The sequence below is a fragment of the Gobio gobio genome (assembly GCF_949357685.1).
Source record: "Gobio gobio genome assembly, chromosome: 4".
NCBI classification, from domain to species: Eukaryota; Metazoa; Chordata; class Actinopteri; order Cypriniformes; family Gobionidae; genus Gobio; species Gobio gobio.
In genome coordinates this window covers 30,857,605-30,870,921 of record NC_137100.1, presented here as the reverse complement: position 1 = coordinate 30,870,921, position 13,317 = coordinate 30,857,605, and the positions used below count along the sequence as shown (strand labels likewise).

Below are 13,317 nucleotides of genomic sequence, written 5' to 3'. Positions count from 1 at the left end.
CAGACACACACACACACTCTATATCAAAATGCTTTGAACGCACATAAACAGAAAATTATACCACTTTTAATTATTGTTGATTCAGATTCGGTTATCAGTTTATTACAATGAATATCATTGATGAAATTTCTCTGATGTGATGCTAATATTTGGGTCACCAGAATAATGAATCATTTCAATAATGAAACCATGCATCTGTTTTACTGTGTTTTGCAATAATCGTGTGTGCAAAGAGAAATATGACTGTAAGACTCCTGAGTTCTCAGTAGCATAACTGAACGTTCACACCCTGAGGCAATCAGGAAACAATGAGATGTGTGAAGAATTTCCTTATTGTCCTCATTAGTGCCAATTAGTTATCTCAATTCCGCAGCATTGCTTTGCAAATTTACATTTAATCAAAATGTGTTCTGTAATCCCGTCTAATTCACAAAGTACCGTGTTATGACAGCCCACAATTAATGTTAGATGTTAAGAACAATCATGACCTTGTTTTTATGTGTTTTGGGACACACTGTTTTTGTGATGCAAAGAATGTGTCACCATTTGAATGAAGACTTTACACTCCAAATACGAGGGTTTTGAAGTATTTGTGTGTGTGGCTTTAAAGTTGCATAGAGCTGAGAGACCTATAAAAGTAAACATGATGAAATAGGCCATTCCCTTGGCCGTTCTATAGTCCTACATAAAACACAACATACACCCCACTTAGATCATTTCATACTACATAGACACTTTCAGCAGTCATATGGCCTGTCATCTTGCCGCAAACATCTAAGCATATGCATGAAACTGGGAAAAAAAAGTATGTCTCCGCTGAAATGCTAGTCAGATCTAGCACAAAGAGCCGGGAATGACAGGAAGATGCTTTTAGCCTCAGAGTAACCTGACTGGAAAGTTTGAGCTGTCAGCTTCAGTCAAGTGATTCGTCAGAGTTCAAGACATCTTTATTTCATTCTTATTTCTCATCTCTCGTAACTAGCTTCACCTTCAAGTTCCTCAGCGGAAAACGTGTGCGCCGTCCCAATTTTAAACATCTCCTTTGATCTTTTCTCTGCAGACTGTTCCAAATCCAGTGTCTCCAAAGGCTCCTCGGCTATGAACATGCCCCAGTCATTTGGCACTGCGATGGGTTTCTCTCTGTCAGAGACCCTGCCTGCTGCCAGCCTGCCTAACGTGCCCCAGAACGGTTCGGATCAAGGATCTTTATTGAACGCTGAAGACAGCATCACTTATTTAGCACCCACGGCTGACACAAATAAATGCTGGCCCATCCGACCAACACTGCGAAATGAACTGGACACTTTTTCAGTTCATTTTTACATTTTCTTTGGACCCAACATCTCCGTCCCTCCAGACCGGGCAGCGATATTTGCCATCAACCTAATGCCTGTGCTGGATAGTGGAGGTGTCCTCAACATGGAGCTCAAACTCAATGTGGTGAGTTGAAAATGTTGAAATATTCCCAAAGGAGTTATATATATATATATACAGTATATAATATTTATTTTTGTAAATGTATGTCACACATTTTTATTAAATATAATCCCTTAGATATTCTTTAAAACTGGTAACACAAAGCGGTGTTAGACTCTTAAGTGCTGTTGCTATTAGCTAGTATTTTACATTTATGCATTTGGCAGATGATTTTAATGACTTACATTGCATTTAATTAGTTCATGCATTTTCTGTGAATCAAACCCATAACCTTCGCATTGCTAGCACCATCTATGCTACAGGAATACTGTGCTTACACTTTTATATTCTTTGTTCAGTTTTTTTTTACCTGGATATAAAGTTTCAAAGAACAGTTTTATTATTATTTTCATTTTACCTTCTGAAATTTCTACTTCATGTTAGAGCGGATTACCTTGTACCAGCCACCATGATTCTTGGCAGAGCGAATGCATTCGTAATCTGTAGCCTTTAATATGTGAGCATATTACACATACTAGCCTAAAATCTATCAAAAAACATGATCCCTCTTAAATGAACTCTAAAATGGCAGAATAGCAGTTTTTGCATTATCTATTATTTATCGTCCTGAATCTTTATTTTTCATTAACATCAATTTCTACAAGTATTACTAACATCATAATGAAGCATCTCCGTTTACTTCAGTTGTAGAAAATTGTGGTACTTCAGCAAATTCGGTGCCATAAATAATACTATGTATCCATTTTGTATATATACAGTTGTGCTCAAAATTACATATTGGTAAATTAAAATGGTATTGGTAAATATGATCGAGGAAGGCTGTGAAAATAAAAGAATATAGTTCTGATTTGTTGAGCTTCGCAAAATAGAAAGTGGCTGTAAGAAAATAGCTAAAGCATTGAAAATTCCCATTTCCACCATCAGGGCAATACTTAAGAAGTTCCAATCAACTAAAGATGTTACAAATCTGCCTGGCCAAACACGCTCCATGGATCACAGATGGAGAATTGCAGAAAATAGTTGAGTCTCTGGGTCAGAAAGCCTAAAAAAAAGTCTAACAGCACCTACATCACTACATGTTATTTGGAAGGGTTTCAAGAAAAAATAAAGAAAATACATTTATTTAATCCAAAAATAAACTCCAGCATATTCATTTGCCAGACACTACTAGCACTTCAAATGAGACTGGGTTTTATGGTGTACAATGAAATATACTTCTAATATAATGATCATAACTACCAAGGGTATGAATAATTTTGAGCACAACTGTATATATGGTAACACTTTACTTTACAGTGTGATTGTTACACGTTACATGTAGTTACTGTTGTAATAACTATAAATTATGCATAATTAGATTCAATTAATCCTAAACCAAACCCTCATATAACCCTAACCCTTTAGTAAGTACATGTAGTAATTATTATTACTCAGTACCCTTACCCCTAACCCCAAATGTATAATTACACAGTAGTTCTGAGACCTTAAAATAAAGTGTAACCATATATATATATATGTATGCAATTTTCTTCCATCTGCTAGAAAGATCTGATGGTTGGTGAAATACCCATTGGGACTCAAGTACCCAAATACCTTTGATGGAGTTACCCAGGCACTTCTAAGGTGTTTGAAGGTTTATGAATAATTCAGATCTTTAAATTTTTTTTCTGAAACTCAGAGACCATATGGGTTACGACTCAGAAGCTCTTCAGCTAAATTATTGTGAGTGGCAGAGACTCATCTCACCGTAGCCTGATTAATATCAAATGTTAGCAAGTGTCAGCCTGTTCTCACAGCATGAGAGGTGTAAAACTAAAAGAGGGTTGGTTGCAAATGTCACCATGCTTTTTCGTCTCAGGTGCTTGGTGAAAAGTGTTGGCTTCTAGTTGTTGATAATGTGCATTTGCCTTCATTTGTGTATCACTAAAAACTCCTTATAAGTTTCAATGCCAATCCACACTTCTTAACAAACAGAAGATGAACATGGACCTATTCATTAGTTAATATGTCATGCCTCGAGTGAAACACTAGATTCTGTTGAAGGCCACAGCTCTCTCAACAGCCTCCATCTCTCACTCAGATTTTATTGCTGCATTTAATGGATGTTTCCTTGAATGGCACCTAACAGGAAAAGGAGAGAAGAATGAGCTCTCGTTGGCAAAGGTTACTTTAAAAAGCCACATATGAGGCTTTCAGTAGCTGAAAGGTGTGATGTTTGGCAGTGAGAGTGGATGCTGTGAGATGGTTGAGCGGTTATGACTGTATTGCTGAGGAGGGAGGGGATGATAACTGGTGATGAAACTTGGTAACAGGTTTCTTGACAGCTTAAATGCCTGCGACTGCATTGGTGTGCAGAGTCATCACATAATGGCCCCATTTCTTTCCCAGAGTAGGTGATTCTTATCAAAAATTCAAGCTCTGAGAGCATAATACGACTTGTTAAAAATGTAAGTTCAAACAGCTAAACAAAGTATGATATTGTAAATCTTTACTGTCTTGAAGTAATATTTTGGGTTCAATACAAGTTAAGCTTTATCACTTTTTTCATGCCCACAAAAATATTAATTTATTAGTGCCTCTCATAACCTCCATTTTAGATTTTTTTGAGGATTTTTAGAGAAATTTGAAGCTTATAATTTTATAAAAGCATTAATTACATTTTAATAATTTTTGGAGTTGGTTTAGGGTTCATGACATTACGTTGTCATGTGTTATAACAAAGTTGTAAAATTGGATATACACCAGAGTGTGCAGTTCATATAAGCTGCAAAAGCTCTGCATGTCCAAGCCATTTGAGAAAATTAGTTTGTGGACTCGCTAATTAATGTTAATACTATAAATGACTATAAATTCCCTTGTCATTTGAGGTGTAACATAAAGCTTGCATAATAAAATGTTGGTAATACTGTCCCTTATTTATTTATTTATTTATTTATTTATTTATTTATTTGCCAAACGATCTGTGCCAGTTGTGAAGGGCTAACCGAATCCACAACAGCTTTGGTGCTTACGCTCTGTTATGCATCGTCATCACTGTTCCTTGTTCTCATTGGTTTGCTGGCATATGGGGGATTTCATGCGCAAGGAAATTTGTCCGCGAATTGCTTGGTTATCAATGTAAAAATATTTACTGTCACTTTAATCATTTTATTGGTTCTAGCTGACTAAAAGTTTAAATTTCTTTAAAAATAATTACACTGAATTAAAGCGTAGCGTTGGCAGGTCACATCAGTCAAGCTTTCATCAGCTGACTCTCAGCTGATCCACGTCTACCTATAGGAATACGATGCCTATCACAGCATCCTTATATATAAGATCCATTCGGTATTATCGGCAGTTTACCCAGCTCCTCCTCTTGTCCAGTCAGGACTTGGCCTTCTGATTTTCCTCTTCGAATCGGACTCATTTCTTGAATTATGTTTAAATATATTATTATGCAATACATTATATTGGTTCTGTTCTGTTTACCCTAAGGGGGGTTATTACTGCTCCCCCTGCTCTTATCCATTCTAGAATGCATGGATGGGCAGGGAGTTCTTGCCCAGAACAGAACCATAACGCCAATCCAAACTGTATTCTAAATCTTGTTAACATACATATTATTTATGTCTTGTGGCTAACCGTAAGTATTTTACCATTACAGTGAACATTTTACAGTGATACATTTATGGCACAATTTATGGCTCTTCCATTGCACTGTGCCTGACTGTATCCCATATTATTTTTTGTATAATTTTTTTTAAAGATTTTTGTGGTAATCAACATTATTCCACAAATTAGGGATGGCTCGATACCACAATTTTGGCTTCGGTACAATACCAATATACCGAAGTACCGATATTAAATCGATACCACACAGGGTCAGAAATTTTGGCGTGGACATTGAGCATAATTTTACTCACTCTCGCAAGTTTGAGGTTTATAAAGCGGGAAATTAACGCAAATGTTTATTATTAAATGAATCAACAAAGATTATCACATCAAAGCAGTCATTTGGAAACTTTCTTGTGAGAAGTAATTTAAGCAATACTCCCTTTCCTAGCTCTCAAAATGAGCAGATTGCTTCTAGCTTCAAAAGACATCACATATGCACTATAAAAGCAATCTGCGCCCTCCGATTCAACACTTTCGCTTTCGTTTCGGGACAGCTGACGGAGATCACTGCCCACGTCTTTTTAAACCTTGCCAATTTGAACATGCAAGCGATTTTATAGCATTTCTTAATATATGGTATGGGAGCTCTTTGAGAGAAAGTTTTCTTTGCGCTCATACCAACAACACACACACAAGCCTAAAGAGCTTGCGCATTCCAAATTAAGTTGTTTTTCCTTAGTCAAATGCACACAAAATTATGTAAAAATTTCAATCTTTAGTGAGTAGTCACATAAACACAGTCGGTAATGTCTTGCGCGAATGTAAATGGTGCAATAGTAACCTATGCATGCAAATATTATGAAAATCGAAATGTCATTGGTTGAAACAAACTTTGGAAATTTCATTATATGTAAATTATACGATCTTATGTATGTGCGTTGATCAGTGTTAAAAGAAAATAAATGTCTAAATTAGATCGTTTGATTTATGCACTCACCTGTCGATCTCGTAATATGTCTCGTACAAGACAGGAATGGCAAGTGACAGATGCTTGGCAAGGTTTGATGGTTCTTCATCAGTTTTATAAGCAAAGTAATTCCAAATTTCACTTCTACTTCTCTCTTTATTAATTCGTTTTGGGCGTGTTTGAGTGAGATTCAGCCTTTGCCAGTTTTGCGTCAGTTTGGGTAGCGCACTGCCACCTAGCGGTGAACTTCGGAACAGCAGCATATACCGAAATGAGCAAAATCATGATATCGTATCGTTTAAAATAAAATATATACCGGTATTTTCCCAGTACCGGTATACCGCGCATCCCTACCACAAATGCTGACGACTGAATCCAGAATATTCCTTTAACTTTCAGGTTAGGAACTGTGGGATTACAAATTTAAGAAAGTACATTGCATTTAGCATTTACGGTAAAAATGATGATATCAGATGAATTAGTCTGCTATGCAAATCTTCCAGACCTGTTTTACTGATTTCAGAGGCTCTAGCAAGAGTCTCCTTTCCTGCCAGACCTGTTTTCTCTATTGTGTTTTAAATGAGTCAGATCACTGAGATTCCACCTTTCGGAGTCCAGACGTTGCCCCCTTTTGTCTTTAATGGCTCTGGGATGGCTCTTGGAATTGGAGTTCCTGGCCAGTATCAGCATGCGAATAGTTATGCTGATTCAATGGGACTGGTAGGGATTTCATAGTAGGGTGTGTCCTTTACCTACACAACATATGCATTCCTTTGTTTGAATGTCTCCTCTCCTGCTGTATAATCCCCCCCCCTGAAATGAAGATAAATTGCACTTTTTTGTACTGTTAAATCAGACTGTTTTCGGACGACCTGCAGCACAGAGAGTTCTTCTTAAAAGAATAACTTCTGTTTGATCCCGAAGTCTCCTGGTCTTCATCTTCTGAGTTTCCTACACTTTAGAAGAGAAGAGTTCACAACAGAACTTAACATCAGACAAAGTTCAGTCCATTGTTGATTGTTAAAGTCCATTATTGATTGTCCGGTTAACTAAAAATAATAATAAATAAAACAGTAATGAGCTGCTCATCAAGTTTATCTTGACTCATTTCAACCAAAAATAATCTGGGTTATGGAGGAGAAGATTACATTTCTCCAATCAGCACTTTGGAAGGTAGATGAAGATGGTATTTTTGTCTTTTACAGAGAGGCCAGGGTGTTTTAAAGGTTTTTTTCAAAGATAGACTATAGCCCCATGAGTGGGTGCCATGGTCATAAAGTAAATGATTTCCGTTTTCTAGCCATTTGCTGCCATCAGGGAAATATCTTGATAAGAAGGCTAGATGATGGATGTCTGCTCCATTGATGTAACTCTTGTTTTTTTTTGGAGTTACCAGGTTTATGAGCACCAGGCTTAATAGGAGTCATTCCTGTTTCTACCAGCAGGCACCTGGCCTCTCAAGGACTCAGGGCAAATCATCAGAAAGTTGGACAGAGCAGACAATGGGAAAGTGGATTCTAGCATAAAGTATATTATGGAGGAATAGTTCCTGACTGAGTTTTACTAGAATCTTCTAAAACAGAACTCAGAAGGGGGGAAATGACTGCACTGTCAGAAAGGCACACAACAGGTAAAAGTACTCAGGTTTGCATTATTTCTCTTGGTTTGTTAGAAAGGGTCCATCCGATCAGTTCTTTATTCACCTCGATGCCTTTCCGATTCCTGAGTTTCCACTCCCGATTGCATCATTAAGAAAAAACATGCACTCACCACGACACATAACTGAAAGAACGAAACAAGAATGCTTCATGAGTCACCACATGTGGGATTTGAATTAACAGCCTCCTGACCTCCAGCACAGATCTTTAACAACCTCATCATACTGCCCAAAGAGACATAGCACATTGAGTCAGCACAGCCCAGTATAGCTGTTGCTGTGGCAGCATGGTTTTGAATACAACAAAAAATTCCATTATATTTCATCATAGCAGCGGTGAGAATTTCTAGAAGAAGTAACGCGTAGGACCTCTGTAACAGTTCATTTTAAGAATTGTTGCGATACATTGGCTGAAAGTTATAAATGGGGTATAGTGTTGGAATTAACCCAAAACACATAAAATGGCTTTTGAAATAGTTAACCCTGGGCTAACGGTAAATCCTGGGTATTCATACGCTGGCATTTCACACTGTTCATTCCTATCCCCACTTCTAAATTTAAAGCAGAATTAAAAGCGGTTAAAAATGCAGTTTAGAAGGCAGATAACCTGAGGTCAAGTGCAGTGTGAAAGAGACCAAAATAATGATTTTTAATTAAAAATGATTGGAACCGTAAAAGCAAATCTGTCATTTTTAAAATATCTTTTCACCACTGGGCACAAAATTGCACAGGTCAGATTCCTTCTGGACATTTTAGACCATTATAGTGCAAGTAGAGACTGAGATACATTTGCACCATGGTCTAAATTCTGATCTTTATGAGTTTGGTTTAAAATTGCACAGTTTATAGTTGGAGATGTTTTAATTACTTTAAGGGGTTCATTAAAATCATCATGAAAAGAGAAATAAGAAAAATATAAATATGATAAATATAGTGAATTTTTTAACTGAGAGTGGCACTACAGGGTAACGGTGGAAGACCTTGAATTTGGTCTGGAGATTATTCAGGACCAATCCAATGAGCCAAATATCACAACAGCTCTCTAAACAGTTCTAGTGGCTCCCATTGGGCAGGATAACAATAATAAGAGTACTAGCGAATGCAATGAGAGTCATAGCAGCTTTGGTGCTCAACCCCTAATGATGAAGTAATGGTCTGTCCTCATGTCAGGATCCACTCAGAGTAGCAGCTTTGAAAAAAAATCTCAAAAATAGGAATTGTCTTTTAATGAAATGAGAGTGACAATTACTCAGGGGACCGAAGAAAACTCCAGCAGCACAAGTTGCATTACAGGCTTGTTTGATGAAATGTCTCAATTTTAAAAAACTGATATAATAGCACTGATGCCCTGTACTGCAGAGATAATGATTTTAGATATGATGTGCCTGAAGGCACTGCATGGAGATTTCCCTAGTCGCAGTGTGTCTGCTGATAGTATGGAAAGCCTCTAGCCAATAAGATGTTGAATATATGGTCACTCAAATGCTATTTGAATCACATACTACATTCAGACTTTAATTTCATCGCAAGATCTGCTAGAAGTCTTATTACTTTTCCATATGATGAAACAAGACAGTGCTGTTATTAAGTGGTATTTAATATGTGACGAATGACATCACATATAACTTGAAATTTTTATTACGAATGTCATCACATATGATCACATTGCTAGAGAGTTGTCCAGGCTAGTTTCTCTTTTCATAAAATAAAAACTACAATTCAAATGTTTGGAGTCCGTAAAAAGTCTCTTGTGCTCACAGAGGCTGCAGTTATTTGATTAAAAATACAGTTAAAACAGTAATATTGTGAAATAATATAACAATTTAAAATAACCATTTTCTATTTTGATATATTTTAAAGTGTAATGTAATGTACCCAGTGATGGCAAAGCGGAATTTTCAGCATCATTACTCCAGTGTCACATGATCCTTCAGAAATCATTTTAATATGCTGATTTGCTGCTCAATAAATATTTGCTATTATTATTACTAACAGTTAATAATATCTTTGTGGAAACCGTGATACATTTGGAATATAATTTATTTTGTAACAATGTGAAATGTGAATTTTTAGACCTACATAATTGTAAATGGTTTAACCCGCAGCTTTGGCAACTTCTCTGAGATACACATGCACAGAGAGTTCCCTCAGCTCATGAGTTTGTCCTCAAGCAGACATGTATGCCTGACAGAAAGCCAAGAGGGGAGAGTTGAGCCAGGCTGTTGAGCTAATGAGCTGTAGTACAGGCCAGAGGATGGAAAAAAGTGTGTGTGTGTGTGTGTGTGTGTGTGTGTGTGTGTGTGTGTGTGTGTGTGTGTGTGTGTGTGTGTGTGTGTGTGTGTGTGTGTGTGTGTGTGTGTGTGTGTGTGTGTGTGTGTGTGTGTGTGTGTGTGTGTGTGTGTGTGTGTGTGTGTGTGTGTGTGTGTGTGTGTGTGTGTGTGTGTGTGTGTGTGTGTGTGTGTGTGTGTGTGTGTGTGTGTTGTGTTGTGTGGTTGAGGAAGCCCACCCTTCATGAAGGTGAGTCTGTGTATCTCTGTGTGTGTGTTGAATTGTTCCCCTCTCCGGCTGCTCTGAGTGGCTCTCATGGACAGTTTGAGGTCAAGTCAGACTCAGGCCTGCCGTCAGGTCTTAAGTGATTTCTGCAGAAACCAAGTGCTCGTTGCTCCCGAGGTAATTACGCCCTTCAAGTCTAGAGGCAGCTAGTGAATGTTTCAGGTCCCTCAGAAGACATTTTAAAAACAAAGGTTGATGGACAAAAAATGTCAGCCTCAGAAGGACAAACAAAAAAACATATTTGTTATTAGTAGGCAGGGTTAAAATATTGCAAACAGAATTAGATAGAATGTATGTATTCACTACAGGAAATATTGATTGCTGCTAGACATACAGATCAAATGTTATGATTAATTTAGCTTGTAGGCAACAAATATGTAAACAGATTAAGTTATTTTGTAATTACACAGTGTGCACTGATCTTTTGAATGTTTACTGGTTATTTAGGAGACACTCAAATGTTTGTTATTTATTTATGCATAAGAACTGTTGCAGGCTTTCATATTTCTTGTATAATAATAATAATAATAATAGCAACAACAACAACATTAACATTAATATTGTGATTGTTATTATAAATAATTTATTATTCCTCTATTTTGAATAGGTTAGTTATGCTTATCAGATTATGATAAGGCCTATGCAAAGTTTTACCCTGTTGTCTTCTCATGCAAATTTAAAAATCATGTCACATGACTGTTTTATTCTTTTTTTTTACCAACACTTTTATTCTTTAATATAGTGTATATTAGCTTTGCAATAAAGATTCATTAGTAGTTTCTGTCCCTTTTCCCCAATAAACTGAAAAAGTAAGTGGAAAGTTTCCAAGTTCAAGTAATAGTTTACGAGTGGTCAGAGGCTCTTATTAACTTACAAAAAATTTCACTCACTGCTTAGATAATAACGCTTTTGGGATACTTGCCGTAGAGATTAAAGTACTTATGTGCGACTAATGTCTTATAGTGCTTTGGGAACCCAGCCTGATTCTAATGGCACTGCAGTTGAAAGACTTTGCAGTTAAATTACTTTTTTTCTTTTTATACTCCATTGACTGAAAATCAAAAGTTGAAAAAAGTTCAGAGTACTGTCACATGAAAAGATCTGAAAACAGATCTAAATAACTGGACCCCATTAGCTTTAGAGTAGAGCCGAGACACTGAGTGTTTTTTTTTTTCTTCTGATATACCTCGATTTTCCTCCCATCTGGGGGTAATTTTTCCTTCCTTATTCTTCAGCCTATTAAGCTTTCTTTGCTTCCCTTAATGAGATGCAATTCAGCAATTCTACTCTGACAGCATATAATGCTTTCAGTTTGGCTAACGTTTAAAGTGCCCCTATTATGCTATTTTAAAGGCTACTAATTTTGTTTTGGAGGTCTCCTACAACTGGTTTACGTGCATCAAAGGTCAAAAAACACTTTTGTGTTCTCATAATATACATTGCACATCACCACATTTTTCAATGATTCTCAAACGACTCGATGGATGAATCAGTCTCTCTTAATCCCTCCTTTCCACAAGCCTACTCTGCTCTGATTGGCCAGATAGCCCAGTCTGTTGTGATTGGTCTACCGCATACACCGTGTGTTTCAGAAACGGCCATTATCATAACTGTTCTTCAGCTCTGGAGGCTTCCTAAAGCTCAGCGATTGTGCAAAGACAGTGAGGATGACGATGATTTTACCATATCAATCTGAGTGCAAGTCCAATGATGAAAGATTGGAAGAACTTGTTATTCAACCCGAACCATCATCGCAAGGATGACTTGAGCAGGATGTTTCTCAGTGATACACTACTCAATTTGAGGTACATTATGAGATGCCGCAACTGTAATTCCTCACCATTAGCATTAACAAGTGTAATAATGTGAGTTAGTCAGTTAGCCATACACGATATAGAACACAAAACTACGTATTTTGAACACCCGGTAGAAAATCTATACATCAATAATTATTAATACTTACAGGTTGTGGTTCTGAGGAGCAAGCTGGTCCAAATAAACTGGTTACTGACCCATCTTTCAAGAGCAGCATTTTGCGAATCCCGCGTTGAAGGGCGGGTCATGTTATTCGCGGGAAGACAACATACAACTTAGGCAGGCATTATGCAAGTGTGTTAGCTAGTGACGTGTGGCCGTAACTGATTGGGATTCGAATTCCTGACAACTCGTTTGGGCGTTCCAGAGTCAATTTTTTCTTTGGGAGACAATAACTTTGTTTATCGCGCACTTTCGACTTTACAACTTTGCAGAACGTTTACTTGCACAAACCGCTATAAGGGAATATATATATATATTTTTAAACATAATAGGGGCACTTTAAGTAGAATAAGTAGAATAAAATGTGCTACTTAATTTTACATTTATATTGATGCTTTAGTTTTATTGATATTTAAGCATTATCACAAGAGCAAGAGTGCTGATATTTGGGAAAACAACATGATTGTGTGTGTGTGTGTGTGATTACTTTCTCTGCAGCAGTTAAAATAAATAAGAATGTAAATATTGAGTAACTTACATTTTAGATACAATATTGCTTGTTACTTAGTTTTTTTCCTCTGCCAGCGAAAATAGTCCTAAACAAAGTCAACATATAGCTGTTGCACGTTTACAAGCAAAAAGCAGTAGTGGTGTTTCATTACTCAATGAATCTGCATTTTTGAACAAATCTGTTGAGTGAATGACTCGCTCATACAGACAATCCCTTTTCTTACCTTGTAACTTTTAATCAAAATGTCATAACTTGATCTTCTGATAAAAAGTTCAAGTAATAGTTAACACGTGGTCAGAGGCTCTTATTAATTTACAAAAAATTTCACTCACTGCTTAGATACTAACGCTTTTGGGATACTTGCCGTAGAGATTAAAGTACTTATGTGCGACTAATGTCTTACAGTGCTTTGGGAACCCAGCCTGATTCTAATGGCACTACAGTTGAAAGACTTTGCTGTTAAATTACTTTTTGTTCTTTTTATACTCAATTGACTGAAAATGAAAAGTTGAAAAAAGTTCAGAGTACTGTCACATGAAAAGATCTGAAACAGTTCTAAATAACTGGACCCCATTAGCTTTAGAGTAGAGCTGAGTGTTTTCTCTGCTGAAGTATGCCGGA

The 13,317-nt window shown here is 36.9% G+C and overlaps 1 protein-coding gene across 1 annotated transcript in view; it reads left to right on the top strand.

Annotated features, from left to right (window-relative positions):
- tmem8b (transmembrane protein 8B) overlaps positions 1–13,317 on the top strand; it is a 196,055-nt gene that overhangs the window by 143,495 nt on the left and 39,243 nt on the right. Inside the window, exon 6 of the mRNA XM_079815071.1 lies at positions 1,061–1,440. Within this exon, the coding sequence (XP_079671197.1) occupies positions 1,061–1,440 (380 nt within the window). The remainder of the gene's footprint in view (positions 1–1,060; positions 1,441–13,317) is intronic.